We start from the raw sequence: 16,023 nt of genomic DNA on the forward strand, positions 1-16,023 counted from the left end.
CCCAATTTCTCTTTCTTTTCATTGGTTTAGGGAAACGGTGGAGCAAACTCTTTCCTGTTCAATTTTCTTTTTTAACCTTTAAATTTATTATAACCTTTGCTTTGCCTACAGCATTTTGGCAGGGTTTTTTTTTTTTTTTATATCAGGGTAAATGATGGAAGCATTTAGTTCTACTATTTTTCAAAAAAAAGCTATAAAACCATACAGTTTACTATTACAGTTACTATTATTTCAATTTTGAATATTTGACATAAAACATGTTTGTATTTGTTATTCTCTTTTAAACGCAGTTACAAATTATTAACATTAATACTGTCATGAAATAAATTTAGTGTAAATTCAATCATTTCAATTAAAAAACGTAGTATTCATAGATTCATGTAACAAATTTGTCAACAACTGTTGTATATATTTTTTGTTTTTAAACAGTATAACAATAAAATTTGTATACCAATAAATATGAAATATACCGATTCTGCTGTATACCAATCCACACATTTATTGTGTGTAAAGAACCCACAACTTTTGGTGTGCATACATCATTTTCAAAACTTCTAAATTATATTTTGTTAAATGTATCATATTTATCACGTAACACACACCATTTGGTAGGGAAAACACTCCCATATATGTATTTTATCTGTGTATTTACAAAGTATCTGGAGTTCAGCTTTAAAATAATTTTCTTTATCTTTTACTGTTAATACAAACAGTATTATCTGTTAATATTTTCTGCATTGCCAAATTTTGTGAATTTATACGATATAGTTATTACTGCTTCCATCATTCCCTGTGTACATTTGCTACTTATCAGCACAGCCATTGATGATGTTATACATAATACAGTAATAACATTAAACGAGATCAGAGAATGCGGATTGTGTATGCTACCAGAACAAGAAACTACTATGAAATTAAACGTTACTCATACTTGTTTCGGGTAAATTGATCCTACACAAAAATTACAGAAAAAAAAGAAGCACATTGGAAAAACATTAAAAATTAATATGAAAAACAACAAATAAATCCTGAGCTTTACTAATTTCAATTAGTTGTTGGAGTCCCATCAATAAGTATGAATATCGGGTTGAAAAGTAGTTTGAAAATGCACAGTGAAAATGGGGTGCATTGACAGATGAATGCAATTGCTTGAAAACTGGTCTTTTGCATTTTCTTTTATAAAAACACTTTGAATGTTAATATGTGTTTTTAAACAACAAAGAAAGATGACATTTAGCACCTAAAACTATTAGGATAATTTGTTACTGTTTGGTGAGAATGGATTTATGAGCCGCTTTAAGGCTTTTCACAGGTCAAAAGGCAAAGGCAAAATTAGCTAGTCACTTTTATGATATCCCACAGTATATACAGTATGTCATTTTTTCTATAGCTACTGGACACATACAATACATATTAAATAAATTGCAAGTAAATTTAAAGTTATATTGAAATTGAAGGAAATTACACATCAAGAAAATGGCTAGTAATAATTATTAATTAAAATGATTATTTAAGCACAATCTTTAATAAATCTTTAATAGTGAAAGTTTTTGGAAAATGTTAATGCTTCTCATTTTGGTGATCATTTCCCAATAAGGGATCTAATGATGAGGTAAACGATCCATGAGGTCCAATGCAGCAACTTGGAAGACCTCTGTTGGAGTACAAGAGCTGTCAAGCTCATATTTTTAAGCTGACAGCCCATTGTTCTTTCGGGACTGATTGTTCTTTCTGTAGTGATGCTACACGTCATTGCTGCACATTATCATGTACACCTGTAGAATGGGAGTATGAATGTCTATGTACCTCTGAAGAAGTATTTTTAATAGTAGTAGTAATTTTTTGTAGTTTCTGCCATCGAAAATCTAGATGTGCTGCTACTCTGCAAAAAAAGCTTTTTTTAGGCTTAGCTACTAAGAGTGCCATGCCTTGGTCCAGATCCAAGACTATGCCCCTTTTTTTTATTATTATTATTATTAAAATGGCCCCGAACCACCTTATTATTCTAAGCCTGGAGGCGTAAAAAATACTTTAAAATTAAGACTAAATGCCTAAGCTTACATTTCATAGCTAAATCAGAAAATTTAAAAAAGATCAGTCATGGCTTGTTCTAAAATAAACATATAAGACTTTAGACTTTAACTAACAAAGCAAATGTCACTCATTAGCAAAAATATAGGAAATTTATACAACATTCATAATTCTTGATCTAGCGTTTTTTTTAATATTTTCTTATGGCGGGGGGGTATTTATTTGCAGAAGCTGAACATGACCAGCTCATCTGAAGGTAGCACAGTCGATATCAGGCCCCCTGGGGTAGTTGTGGAAGGAGAAGGGGAGCTGGTGGATATTGAACCGGAGGAAGCTTTGGAGCCAGATGCATGCTTCACAGAAGGTGAGTGGGAGAACATTGCTCATTAAAGCCTTCTTACTTGGCAGTTGGCCTACACAGCAAGATTATATAATGAGAAACTTTTCAATATACTTGTAAATTTAAAAAACACATGTTGTGCAAAGAAAAAAAGATATTGACTTGTAAATTTTGCAGGGAAGACCTTTGTAATTATTAAATAACTGATGCCATATTTTTACTTTGTTTGATGCCAGTGTTAAAGCACACCTATGGTTCAGAAGTAAACATATTACTGACCATAAGGCAGGTAGGGCAGATGGATAATGCATATGGCTCTTGCAGCAATTATGATTAAAGTTGAACTACAGTCAAAAGGTTTAAAAGTTGCTTTAGATGCCAATACATTTGTAATTTGTTATATGTTAAAATCACATGCTACCTAACAAAGGCTTGAACAGTGGAATCCATGCCCAAAAAGGCAAGCAGCAAAGAATTAGTCATAAGTATTTCCTATAGGCGTACTGTGTCTAATCTTTTCTATATTAATGTCTTTGGCCTCAATCTGCACAGTGTTTCTGTGTCGAGTTGGCCATCTTGGTACAGTAGCAAGCCTTTGCTAACTCATGTCATAACTTCTCTTTGATTACTGATGATCAGCTGACTGGTGGGGGAATATTCAAGAATCAGCAGGAAATGTTCAGAAAGAACAGATTCACAGAATAGATGAAGCTTAAGTGATTAGATCCTTGCACTACAGGTCCTACTACAACTATCCTTCAGGAAGGACCCCAGCAATGATTTCACCAAGTCTTCAAATTGAATGAGACTAGCCATCACAGGCAGCAGTACATTTAACAAGCATTCAACCCTTACAGTGGGGGGGGGGGGGGGCACTGTAAGGGTGAATTATTTAAAATTCTTGGATTTGGGCTTTAAGTCACAGGGGTACCTAAGCACAGGGGATGCACAACTATTTTTCAGGGCAATTTAGGGCACATGGAGACATTTTCAAGGTTCTACAGGGCTCAATTAATACTTCTATATTTCCCCAATAACATAGAAAATCTTTCCACTTTAAGTTTATATATGCATATAGCATAGACTGGATGGTAAAACTGTCTACAGTTTTTCAACTTTCACTGTTGGTTGTCTGCTTACTCGATAATAAGTGAGCACTTAGCCAAGTCCTGGTAGGACAGCTATGGTTTGACTTTGCTAGAAATTTTTTATTGCACCTATGTATGACCCCAAGTCTATCCTTCTGGACAAATATGCCTTGGCTTCTACCAGAGCTAAACCCCCATCACATTCAGAATTTAATGGTAGAGTATATATTGGCCACCGAGACTCTAACATTTAACTGTTGAATAGAAAGAGCAAGGCTACCTTGCTCCACGTTTGAATCAAAGTTATGGTCCAGGTGCACATTGGGGTTGATTTAGTAAAACTGGAGAGTGCAAAATCTGGTCCTGCTCTGCAAAGAAATCTGGCACACTTCCATTTTTTTTGTCAAAGCTTAATTGAACAAGCTGAAGTTAGAAGCTGATTTGCTACAAGGCACAGCTGCACCAAAGTTTGCAGTCTCCAGTGTTAGTAAATCAACCCCAGTCTGTCCAGGATTGAGGTCTTCCTGGATGCAATGGAAAGAGTCTGTGAACCTGAAAAGTATTTGCAGGCATTGTTTAGTGTCCGATATTCAAAAATGTTATTTTTATAACAGTCAGTACATGTAACATCACAGTCTTTATAAGCATAAAAAAAAACTACAGTACCTGCATTTCCTACCTTCAGTTGTTACAAAGCCACAAATGCATATTAACCCTCTTCAGCCCCAGAAGAATTTATCCCCTTCCTGACCAGAGCACTTTTTGCGATTTGGCACTGCGTCACTTTAACTGACAGTTGCAAGGTCGTGTGACGTGGCTCCCAAACAAAATTGACACATTTTTTTCCCACAAATAGAGCTTTCTTTTGGTGGTATTTGATCAACTCTGCGGTTTTTATTTTTTGTGCTATAAACAAAAAAAGCGTCAATTTTGAAAAAACTAATTTTTTTTAACTTTTTGCTATAATAAATATCCCCAAAAAATATTTAAAAAATTTTTTCCCTCAGTTTAGGCCAATACATATTCTTCTACATATTTTTGGTTAAAAAAAACGCAATATGCACAAAAGTTATAGCGTCTACAAAATAGGGGATAGCTTTTTGCCATTTTAATTGTTTTTTTTAAAAAATTTTTTACTAGTAATGGTTTCGATCAGTGATTTTTATCATGACTGCAACATTATGGCAGACACATCGGACAATTTTGACACATTTTTGGGACCATTGGCTTTAATACAGCAATCAATGCTAAAAAATTGCATTGATTACTGTAAAAATGTCACTGGCAGTGAAGGGGTTAACCACTAGGTGGCGCTGTAGGGGTTAAGTGTGTCCTAGGGAGTGATTATAACTGTGGGGGGAGGGGCTGTGTGTGACACGTCACTGATCAGCGCTCCCGATTACAGGGAGAGCTGATTAGTGACAGTGTCACTAGGCAGAACGGAAAGATGCTTGTTTTTAGATTAGCATCTCCCTGTTCTTCCTCACTGTGAGATGTTTGCGGGTATCCCCACGGGCATCGGGTCCGCAGGACCCACAATCACGGTCACAGAGCTCTCCACGGGCCGCCTCTTAAAGGGCAAGGTACAGGTATGTTAATCTGCCTGTATGTGCCCTTCTGCTGCAGTATATCTGCGTGAGGCAGTCGGGAAGTGGTTAAGAATGGCTATTTGCAATTATCCATGTTGTAGAACTTCACCTAATCTATTGCCTCTGACCCCTCTACAGGAAAGGGATAAGAATGTTCAAAAGCTGTTTCAATATCAACCATAGATGCAAAAACTATATAAATAATGGCAGTTATATAAGGCCGAACATCTAGTCAAGATGCTAAAAAAATTGTTTTATTTAATCTCTTATAATAGGATGTGTAAAAAGGTTTCCAATTTGCACTGTGAACATTGATGAAAATAATGGCAAGATTTGGTGGACATTCAGGAAAACCTGCTACACAATTGTTGAACACAACTGGTTTGAAACCTTCATTATCTTCATGATTCTTCTTAGTAGTGGAGCACTGGTAAGGGAATCCTTTGACTTTTAACATTCTGTATTATTATTATTATTGTTATTATTATTGTTTTTTGGCTCCCTAAAACAGCTATTATCATTTAATGAAGAAAGGCAGCACAGTGTCTTAGTGGTTAGCACATCTTACACCATAGAGCCCCACCCCAGAAACTCTATTTGAAATCTCTAGTCATGCTTATGGGCAATGTACCTGGGATGTGTTTTTATATATTTTATATTCTGGTTCAATGTCAAACAGCTCAGCACCCACACTCAAAGATGGGTTCTAAAGACTGGTTAGAGTGGCTGAAATGGAGGAGCTTTCCCATTCGGGCCAAGGCCCTAATCCCCACTCATGTTTAACCTCCCCCACTCCTTTTATCCCACCAACCTTCTTTTACCCTCCTATTCCACTATTTGGCTTTCTCTTTTCCTCTTCCTGGGTCCAAACATGACCTCTAGTTTTCTGGTCTTCGGACCACCCAGGAACTTTAAATTCATTCACACTGTAATATCCTAATGAGGGTACTGAGGTTCACATTTCCTTTACCCCCACTTGGAACTTCCAAGTGACTCCTCCATGGAGGATGTGCTTTTTCTTGTACTACTTGCTGATACATCTATCATTTATAATTTATTGTTAATATTTGGATGTGCATTAAAACAAACTGTATTTAAAAAAAACACATACTGTATACAGCAATTAGAACACTTTGTGGATGCTGACTTTTGTTTCATGCCTATGAGAGCCTTAAAGTGTATGCATACCCAAAATAAATCTGGACCAGTGAAACAGACCTCAGTAAAAAAGAAAAAAACTGTCAGCATTCCAATGCTTAAATAAAAAATAAAAAAACTTTTCTCTTCTGTCTCTGTTACTATTATGTAGATATCTGCTCACTTCCTGTCCTTCCCCACTCTATCCAAAAAAAAGGTATTGGTTATAGATACACTTTAAAGCAGTAGTAAACACAAAAAACTAAAACCTGCAAGACAATGGATTAATGTGCTAGTATGCATCGCATACTAGCACATTATGAAATACTTACCTTAGAATGAAGCCCCCGCAGTGGCACCTGGTCACCGTTGAGAGGGCTGACATGTTCCCCGGTGTTTCTTTTGGGTTCGCGGGCTCCGGAATTTGAGTGGCTGGAGCCGTGATGACGTCATTCCTGTGCATGTGCACGGAAGCCTCCAGTTCTGGCAAGAAGCTCTGAAGTTCCGGTACAATATGCCGAACCTTCAGAATGCATTGCCCGCTGATGTCAGCGGCTGCATGCAGCATGAATATCTCTTAAGCGGTGCAGGTTTAGAAGATATTAATTTTACCTACAGGTAAGCCTTATTATAAACTTACCTGTAGGTAAAAATAACAGTGGGGTATACATCTTTTTTTTTCTTCATCTTTTTTTTGTTATGTAATGTCTGTTTTTGTTTATATGATGCTGCTTGGATAATTTGATTGTATTGTTTTAATGTTTTGTTTTTTTGTTATTTGTATATAAAAATACAAAGAATCTGATTTTAAAAAAAGAAGGCTTTGGATAATTAGATGCTATCGTATAGTGGTATTAAAGTAAAAAAATTTAAAACAAAAAGAAAATGAAGGAGAGAGAGTGCCACTGTCTTAGTGTAATATGTATGAATACCATAGAAAAGTGAAGCAATAACGTATGCACTCACATAAAAATACTTGGCACCACATATCTATAGATAATCTGTAGGATGTCCGACAGGGGGCAGTCCCTACAATATCTCCAATGGGCATGGAAAAAGACCAAAAAACAAACCAACAGAGCACACACCATTCTCAGTATAGTATTTATTAAAGACTGGTGTGGTAAATAAACAATATTGCACTCACATGTAATCAGTAGAGAACTGGCATTATCATAAAGCTCCAGTAGGTGGTCCCAGTAGGTGACAGCAGAAAGGATGAATATTATAATCCTCCAGTGGATGCCCTCACAGGAAGTGATGCGGAGGGAACCAGGAACCAGGAAGAGCCAACTGTAAAACTGTAGCTAGCGGCCGCTGTGGACCACAAGGAAACAACATTGGCTGACAGGATGACATCCCACGCACACGTGGGTGGGCGTGGCATTGCATGTTGGTGCATTCCCTTGAGAAAGCTCTTTTGCTGATGCTGAACAACAGCAAGTTTACCTGGGCAGCAGACCCTTTATATACTGAGCCTCATCCATTCTGGAAGGTTCCTCCACATCTTATTGGACACCTTTACCTGTTCACAAGGTGTGCATTAAAATGTAAATCGACAGTGCACCTTACATTATATGAGACTAATATAATAGAGTAATGGGAGTAAATTAGGTCATGGAGGTAGCCACAAACCCATGTAAGTGGGCCTAAATAAATTGATGCAATTTTTTACATTCTCTGGTGAGCTTACATAGGGGCCACAATTATACACCCTTGGGCAATTCATCTTAGGGCTAGGATACCAGTTATTCTTTTTGGCGCCGGGTAATTAAAGAAATTTTTCTCTTTGGTGGGGATTTGCTTGTTGCTCTTCTTTGTTAAACTGATGACAGGTAGGTATGGCACAAACCTTCTGGATGCCCATAAAAGAAAAAAATCTAGCAGAATAAAATACCATTTTCAAAGCACCTGTCAAGACTATGACCATTATTATGGCACCAGTCAAAGATACGCATGGCAGACATGCCAGAAACACCATCACATTACTGGTTTACATTATCATTACAATGTGTGAATTCATTCCACTTCCTACTGCAATCCCTAAATTTTAGTTTATATCACAACATTCAGACAGTATCTACTCTAGAGGGATTAATTAAAGCTGGTATTTGCAGGCTTATGCCAGCAATTAGTAGCCTCACGTGGATTCTCATTTCCACTGGAGGTGAGCAAATGCGTAAACAGATCAAATTTCTAAATTGTTTAGACAATTGCCAAATAGCATGTATTTCTGCGATTTTACTTTACTCATGTGCTCCAATTGCACTGTGTGATTCCCGTGTGTGTCATTATTGATACAGTTTTTAGTTTATTGTGTCAATTTTTACTGAGGAAAGAGCTTGCTTGCACTATATATTTCCACCGGTTTATGCGATTGTGAACCTATGAAGCACTGGACACTTTAATATTGTTTATATATTGTATGTTTCATTTTAGCACCTGACACTTTACTCACTTATTATTTTATTTATGGTCACGATAGTTGGTTTACACTATTGTTTAGTTATATGCAACTTGGTATGTAATTAATAGTAAGCACCAGGCACTTTAGACTAATTTATTAATTTTTTAACTTTAAGGTAGCGCAGCACCACTTATTTGATTTTGATATACATAGGTAAATACAATGTAAAAATGTGGAATTTTCACTTGACAGCCTTTTGATTAACGCAACCTTACTAGAAAACACAGACAGGTACTAAACCTCCCTGCAGTGTGCTCTGAAGTTAAGTACCGTATATACTCGAGTATAGGCCGACCCGAATATAAGCCGAGGCCCCCAATTTACCCCCAAAAAAACTGGCAAACTTATTGACTCGTGTATAAGCCGAGGGTGAGACATGCCTGTCCATCCCTGTGTGTGTGTCCGTCCATCCCTGTGTGTCCGTCCATCCCTGTGTGTCCGTCCATCCCTGTGTGTCCGTCCATCCATCCCTGTGTGTGTGTGTGTCCATCCATCCATCCATCCCTGTGTGTGTGTGTCTCCATCCATCCATCCATCCATCCCTGTGTGTGTGTGTCTCCATCCATCCATCCATCCATCCCTGTGTGTGTGTGTCTCCATCCATCCATCCATCCATCCCTGTGTGTGTCTCCATCCGTGTGTGTGTGTGTGTGTGTGTGTGTGTGTGTGTGTGTGTCCATCCTACCTTTGTCCCGAGCCTCCGTCCCGTGCCTTGCCTCCTTGCCTCCGTCCCGTGCCGTGCCTTGCCTTGCATCCGTCCCGTGTCGTGCCTTGCCTTGCCCCCGTCCCGTCCCGTCCCGTGCCGTGCCGTGCCTTGCCTTGCCTCCGTCCCGTGCCCTCTTCGTCGGCGGCCATTGTAAAATTCAAAAGCTGCGCCGCCGCCTTCGCCTGTGATAGGCGGAACACTGAATTTCCCAGCAGCCTGTGTTCCGCCTATCACAGACGTCGTATCATCCTCGTCCGTAGTACGAGGATGATACGATGTCCGTGATAGGCGGAACACAGGCTGCTGGGAAATTCAGTGTTCCGCCTATCACAGGCGAAGGCGGAGCCGGAGGCGCGGCTTTTGAATAGAATGGCCGCTGTCTGTCTGCTCGACACGCTGATCGAGCGGGCAGACAGCGATGACTCGAGTATAAGCCGAGGGGGGCACTTTCAGCCTCAAAAAAGAGGCTGAAAATCTCGGCTTATACTCGAGTATATACGGTATTATAGCCTGGTCCAGGACCCACACCATTCTATAATTTTTACAATGAAGGAGCAGCAGCACACTGATACGGTTATAGCCGTTATTTGCTCTTCCCTTTTGTAAGAACGTTCCTTCAAACACTGGAAAACACTATACCTGCATGTTGTTTAGCTTTAACCTATCATGCAAGCACAAGAGAGCAAATGCAATGCATACATTGTTCCTGGTGGGATTCAAACCCAGATTTGCTAGGCAAGAGTTACAGCCACACTAAGACTGGATGCAAATGGGTGATTATTTTAACCACTTGAGACCCGCGCTATAGCCGAATGACGGCTACAGCGCGGACCTCCTTTGCCGGGACGACGTCTATTGACGTCGTCCCGTGCACGAGTGGCCTGCGCGCCCCCTGAGGGGCGTGCGTGGCGCGCTCTGTGATCGGCGAGTCTATGAGACTCGCCTGATCACCGATCCGAGCAAGGGGTCGATCCCGACCCCTTATCACGTGATCAGCTGTCAGCCAATGACAGCTGATCATGTGATACAACGGAGCCGGTAATCGGCTAATATTCCTCCACGCGCTGACAGCGCGAGGAGAAAAAAAAAGAGCCGATCACCGACGGCCGTGATCGGGACATTAGTCCCAATCACGGCCAGCCCTGCCAGTGCCCACCTGCCCCCTGCCAGTGCCCACTTGCCCCCTGCCAGTGCCACCTCAATAAAAAATAAGTGCCCCCCATCAGTGCCACCCAGCAGTGCCCATAGTGCCACCCAGCAGTGCCCACAGTGCCACCCAGCAGTGCCCACAATCTGCCTCAACAAAGGTGCTGCACCCCAGTGCCACATATCCGTGCCCATCAGTGTCATCTACCAGTGCCCATCAGTGCCGCCCATCAGTGCCCAACAGTGCCACCTATCAGAGCCACCTATCAGTGCCACCTATCAGTGCCCATCAATCCCATCTATCAGTGGTACCTATCAGTGCCCCTTAGTTCCACCCATCCGTGCCACCCATCCATGCCACCCATCCGTGCCATCTTATCTGTGCCCATCTTTGCCCATCAGTGCCGCCTTATCTGTGCCCATCGGTGCCGCCTTATCTGTGCCTATTAGTGCCTCCTTAACTATGCCTATCAGTGCCCACCAGTGCAGCCTGTCAGTGCCCACCAGTGCAGCCTATCAGTGCCCACCAATGCAGCCTATCAGTGCCCACCAGTGCCGCCTCATCAGCGCACTTCAATGAAGGAGAAAAATGACCTGTTTGCAAAATTTTATAACAAACTATTAAACATGATTTTTTTTTTTTTTTATCTTTTTTTGTTTGTTTAGCAAAAAATAAAACTCCCAGCTGTAATTAAATACCACCAAAAGAAAGCTCTATTTGTGGGAAAAAAATGATAAAAATTTCATTTGGGTACAGTGTTGTATGCCCGCGCAATTGTCATTCAGGCCCGGTTCACACCGCTGCGGGGGGGAGATCCGGATGTGATTCGCACAGCAAATCACATCCGATCTCCGTAGCGATGCGAGTTCAGCCATACAGATAGTATGGCTGAATTCGCAGCGCTCCCGCAGCAAACTCGCACGGGACCCTTTTTTGGGTCCGCAACAGAATCGGATCGCATGGGGGTTCACACCATGCGATCCGATTCCTGTGCGAGTCGGCAGATCGCACTGCGATATGCCGACGGATCTGGGGGTGTCATTAACATAACATTGACACTCCCAGCCGTCCGCATAGGGCAGTGTGAACTGCCGGCGGGAGGTGTGCGATGCGGGTAAACGCCGCAGATTCGCGGCGTTCCCGCATCGCTATAGTGTGAACCCGGCCTTAAAGTGCATCAGCGCTGAAAGCTGAAAATTGGTCTGGGCAGGAGGGGGGTTTAAGTGCCCAGTAAGCAAGTGGTTAAACATTATTGAATTAGTTGAGTAATCATGCAATTTCATGTATGTCTGTTAATAGCCACCGAAAGGGATCTTTGTTTTGTTTGCAATGTGACTCATTTGGAGCATGTGTTATTGTCCTAAGATTGATTACTTAAAGTCTCCTAATCTTAACCCCCCTCCACTGGTGACAAAAAAATGCATAAATCAAAAAGATAAAAAGAAATTGCAGAGATTGTTTGTGATGCGACTGATTTGGAGTATGTCCTATTGTCCTGAGATTGATTACTTTAGGAGGAAGTTGAATCCTATGTACTGTGCCCCCCCCCCCTCCTATTGGTGTCACAATTTTTGATTACACAGCATGTGCATAGATGGGCTTTTCCTGGCCTTTGGGACCTGGCAGAGTCCTGCGGCACAACTGCGTGCGCACCAAAGTCTGCATGCATGCACAGGCAAGACAGAGGTCCCTGATCTTCTTGACTGTGCCATCCTTACACTTGTGTGCAGGGAAACCTGTTCATGCACAGAGAAGCTGAAAGCCTCTGCTGGGTCCCAAACGAAAGGTGAGAAAGGAGAAAGTGCTGCCCTGCAGCACGAAAAATAAAGAAGCAGTCATGGGCATAGCATAAGGGGTTGCAGGGGTCACAATCGCAACCCCGGCCCGAGCTCCAGGGGGCACTTGCAGCCTACCTGTCATATCATATCCTCCACAAAATCCAGCTTCGATCTGCCCTAGGGCCCCACAGCCATGCTTCAGTACTGGGCTTCTACTTTGCCTTCCACGGTCCACAACCCTCTGTTCCCATTGGCTGGAGAAAAGCTGTGAGCCATTTCCTGAGTGGAGTGGAGCATGATATGAGAACAGCCCAGGATGGGGAAGTGTCTGTGCTGTGTGCTGGCAACATGAATGAATGAATAAAATACTTGTATAGCGCACAATGCGTACTGAATCACCTCTAACCAAGTAACCAAGCTCATTGAAGCAAGAGGGGAATGCTGTCCTGTAGCCACGATGGGACTGATGTCACTGGTGAGGTATGATGCCGATCTGCGTGTCCTAGTCATGAGCTGGGATTCTCTGTACCTCCCACCCAGGGATGTCTGCTTACCCCACTTCCCTGACAACTGGGGAAAAGACACACACCTTCGGGAGGTGACCTTGCCCCAACACCTGCAAACACTGACAGAGAAACCTTCATAAATTGCTAAAACAAATCCCTTTACACCTCCTGAGGGGGCCTGAAGGGCTGCAGGCTCCAGATTTTGTGTCCCATGGCTTTGTTCTCCCAGATCTAAGTTGCCCCCCAAAGCCCTCTGACCACTCCATCCATCCTGCATGCTATGCCCGGCCAGCTGAGCTCCTTTCCATTACAGCACTATATACTGTTCCTCCTCTGCAGGGCTGACATCACATTCGTTTACAACACAGTCAGTTAGCCATGATCTGCACAGGGTGTATCTGCCCACTGCAACTACTCTGCCGTTCCGACCAGAGAATTTCACAGGTCAAAAGGGCAACATAAAAGCCAGATACACCCTGTGAAGACTGACAGATGTGTGTAAAGGAATTGGATTTCAGCCCTGTGTGGTGTGGGGGCTGTATACAGTGCTGGGATAGGAGAGAAGCTCTGCCAAGTGACCTGCCAGGGGTCTATTTCCTCTGATTCTCCAGCGGTGATCCCTGTCCTCTGATGTAAAGAGGAAATTGAGATGTATTTGCACGCACGTTGGAAGTAGTGGGGGGGGGGGGCAGGTCAACCTTTACATCAGGGCCCACAAGTTTCAAGCTACGCCTCTGGAAGCAGTTACAAAAATATCCAGTTATGGGAGAATGAGGGTGCTGGAGCCAGGTGCACACACATTGTCTTTAGGGGTGAAGGTCTGCTTTAACTTTGTGACCGACATTGCACTTCTGTTTCCTTTTATTGCCTCTCATATGTTCCAATGGAGGCAATATATTGCTTGCAACTTTAGTTACGTGATCACACAGAATAAATATTGACCATGTGCTGCCACCCTATGGCACTGTGCCTTAGTTGATTTGTATAAAAAATCTATTCATTCAATGCCAGCATTGAGTATTAGGGGCAATTCTTTTCAACAGGCTGATTTTACTTATTTGTACATAGCATTTGAAGAATGGTTGAATAAAACATAATACTGTTAGAAAGAAATGGGCCTTTGCCTATAAAATTATAGTAGGGCACCTGATTTCACATCAGGCACCTTGGAAAGCTTGTAGAAGAAACTGAATAAAAGTTCTCACCCACCATAACCCATAGATGTATTTTATTTTCTAATTGAGCAGACTAAATGTCAGATGTAACCTGATTAGCTGCTATGGGCAAACCTTAATTTTTATTAATAAGCTTCCTCTATAATTTTTTTTTTTTGAATCTATATTACTTAGACCTTTTTAAACACTCTAATACATTCATTGTGTTTGCTGTGGCACATAAAGATAAGTTGTTCAATAATTTGAGTTGGTAATTGGATAACAAACCTGAATAATTGATACATTCAAACTTCTGCCCGGTAGGCTTTTGAAGATATCTACATAGAACAAAGGAAAACAATTAAAACCATGCTGGAATATGCTGATAAAGTCTTCACGTACATCTTTATCCTTGAAATGCTTCTGAAATGGGTGGCCTATGGATTTGCAAAATATTTCACCAATGCCTGGTGCTGGTTGGACTTCCTGATTGTTGATGTAGGTATCTTATTTTTATTTTTTTACGCACTCATGTTTTGTATCAATTATGCAACATTGAATTCTTGTTCATAATTTTGCTGTATTAATTGGGCTAACATATTATATGTGAATGTGATCATTTAGACTGTATTCACATCTGTGCATGTTTGTTAATGCATATTTTTTTCTTGCACTGATGCCTGTTGTCCTTAATTAGCTCATTCACTTTGAATGGGTCTCCAGTGTGCCGAAACACATGAAAGAAAAACACACCTGCACTATTTTTGAGCAATGCAGTGCACTACAAGTGAATGCACATCTGTACATTGTGGTGTGCTAAAGGGCAGAGGAGTGGCACAACACAATGATGGACATATACAGTACATTGTTATGGGTTACAGTAACACATGTTAAAATGTGGGTTTTAACATGTGCTACCTTGTACGCAAAGGTGTGGAGCCTGCCTTAAAGCGGAACTAAACCCACTTACAGTGGTGTGAAAAAGTGTTTGCCCCCTTCCTCATTTCCTGTTCCTTTGCATGTTTGTCACACTTAAGTGTTTCGGAACATCAAACCAATTTAAACAATAGTCAAGGACAACACAAGTAAACACAAAATGCAATTTGTAAATGAAGGTGTTTATTATTAAAGGTGAAAAAAAATCCAAACCATCATGGCCCTGTGTGAAAAAGTGATTGCCCCCTAAACCTAATAACTGGTTGGGCCACCCTTAGCAGCAACAACTGCAACCAAGCGTTTGCGATAACGTGCAATGAGGCTTTTACAGCGTCCTGGAGGAATTTTGGCCCACTCATCTTTGCAGAATTGTCCTAATTCAGTTACATTAGAGGGTTTTCGAGCATGAACGGCCTTTTTAAGGTCATACCACAACATCTCAATAGGATTCAGGTCAGGACTTTGGCTAGGCCACTCCAAAGTCTTAATTTTGTTTTTCTTCAGCCATTCGGTGGTGGACTTGCTGGTGTGTTTAGGATCATTGTCCTGCTGCAGAACCCAAGTTCGTTTCAGCTTGAGTACACGAACAGATGGTCGGACATTCTCCTTCAGGATCTCTTGGTAGACAGCAGAATTCATAGTTCCTTTTATCACGGCAAGTCTTCCAGGTCCTGAAGCAGCAAAACAGCCCCAGACCATCACACTACCACCACCATATTTTACTGTTGGTATAATGTTCTTTTTATGAAATGCAGTGTTCCTTCTACGCCAGATATACTTGGACACACACCTTCCAAAGAGTTCCACTTTTGTCTCATCGGTCCACAGAATGTTGTCCCAAAAGTCTTGGGGATCATCAAGATGTGTTGTGGAGAAATTGAGACGAGCTTTGATGTTCTTTTTGCTCAGCAGTGGTTTTCTCCTTGGAACTCTGCCATGCAGGCCATTTTTGCCCAGTCTTTTCCTGATGGTGGAGGCATGAACGCTGACCTTAACTGAGGCAAGTGAGGCCTGCAGTTCCTTGGACGTTGTTGCGGGGTCTTTTGTGACCTCTTGGATGAGTCGTCGCTGCGCTCTTGGGGTAATTTTGGGCAGCCGGCCACTCCTGGGAAGGTTCACCACTGTTCCATGTCTTCACCATTTG

The 16,023-nt window shown here is 41.5% G+C and overlaps 1 protein-coding gene across 5 annotated transcripts in view; it reads left to right on the forward strand.

Moving 5' to 3' along the window:
• LOC143923962 (sodium channel protein type 2 subunit alpha-like) overlaps positions 1-16,023 on the forward strand; it is a 372,282-nt gene that overhangs the window by 276,360 nt on the left and 79,899 nt on the right. For all 5 annotated transcript variants that reach the window (XM_077447919.1, XM_077447918.1, XM_077447920.1 and 2 more), the window contains 3 exons: positions 2,260-2,395; positions 5,324-5,478; positions 14,268-14,441. In XM_077447919.1, coding sequence (XP_077304045.1) covers positions 2,260-2,395; positions 5,324-5,478; positions 14,268-14,441 — 465 coding nt within the window. The remainder of the gene's footprint in view (positions 1-2,259; positions 2,396-5,323; positions 5,479-14,267; positions 14,442-16,023) is intronic.

Source organism: Lithobates pipiens, unplaced genomic scaffold, assembly GCF_037356315.1.
Source record: "Lithobates pipiens isolate NorthernLeopardFrog02 unplaced genomic scaffold, aLitPip1_a1.2 Scaffold_22, whole genome shotgun sequence".
Taxonomy (NCBI): domain Eukaryota; kingdom Metazoa; phylum Chordata; class Amphibia; order Anura; family Ranidae; genus Lithobates; species Lithobates pipiens.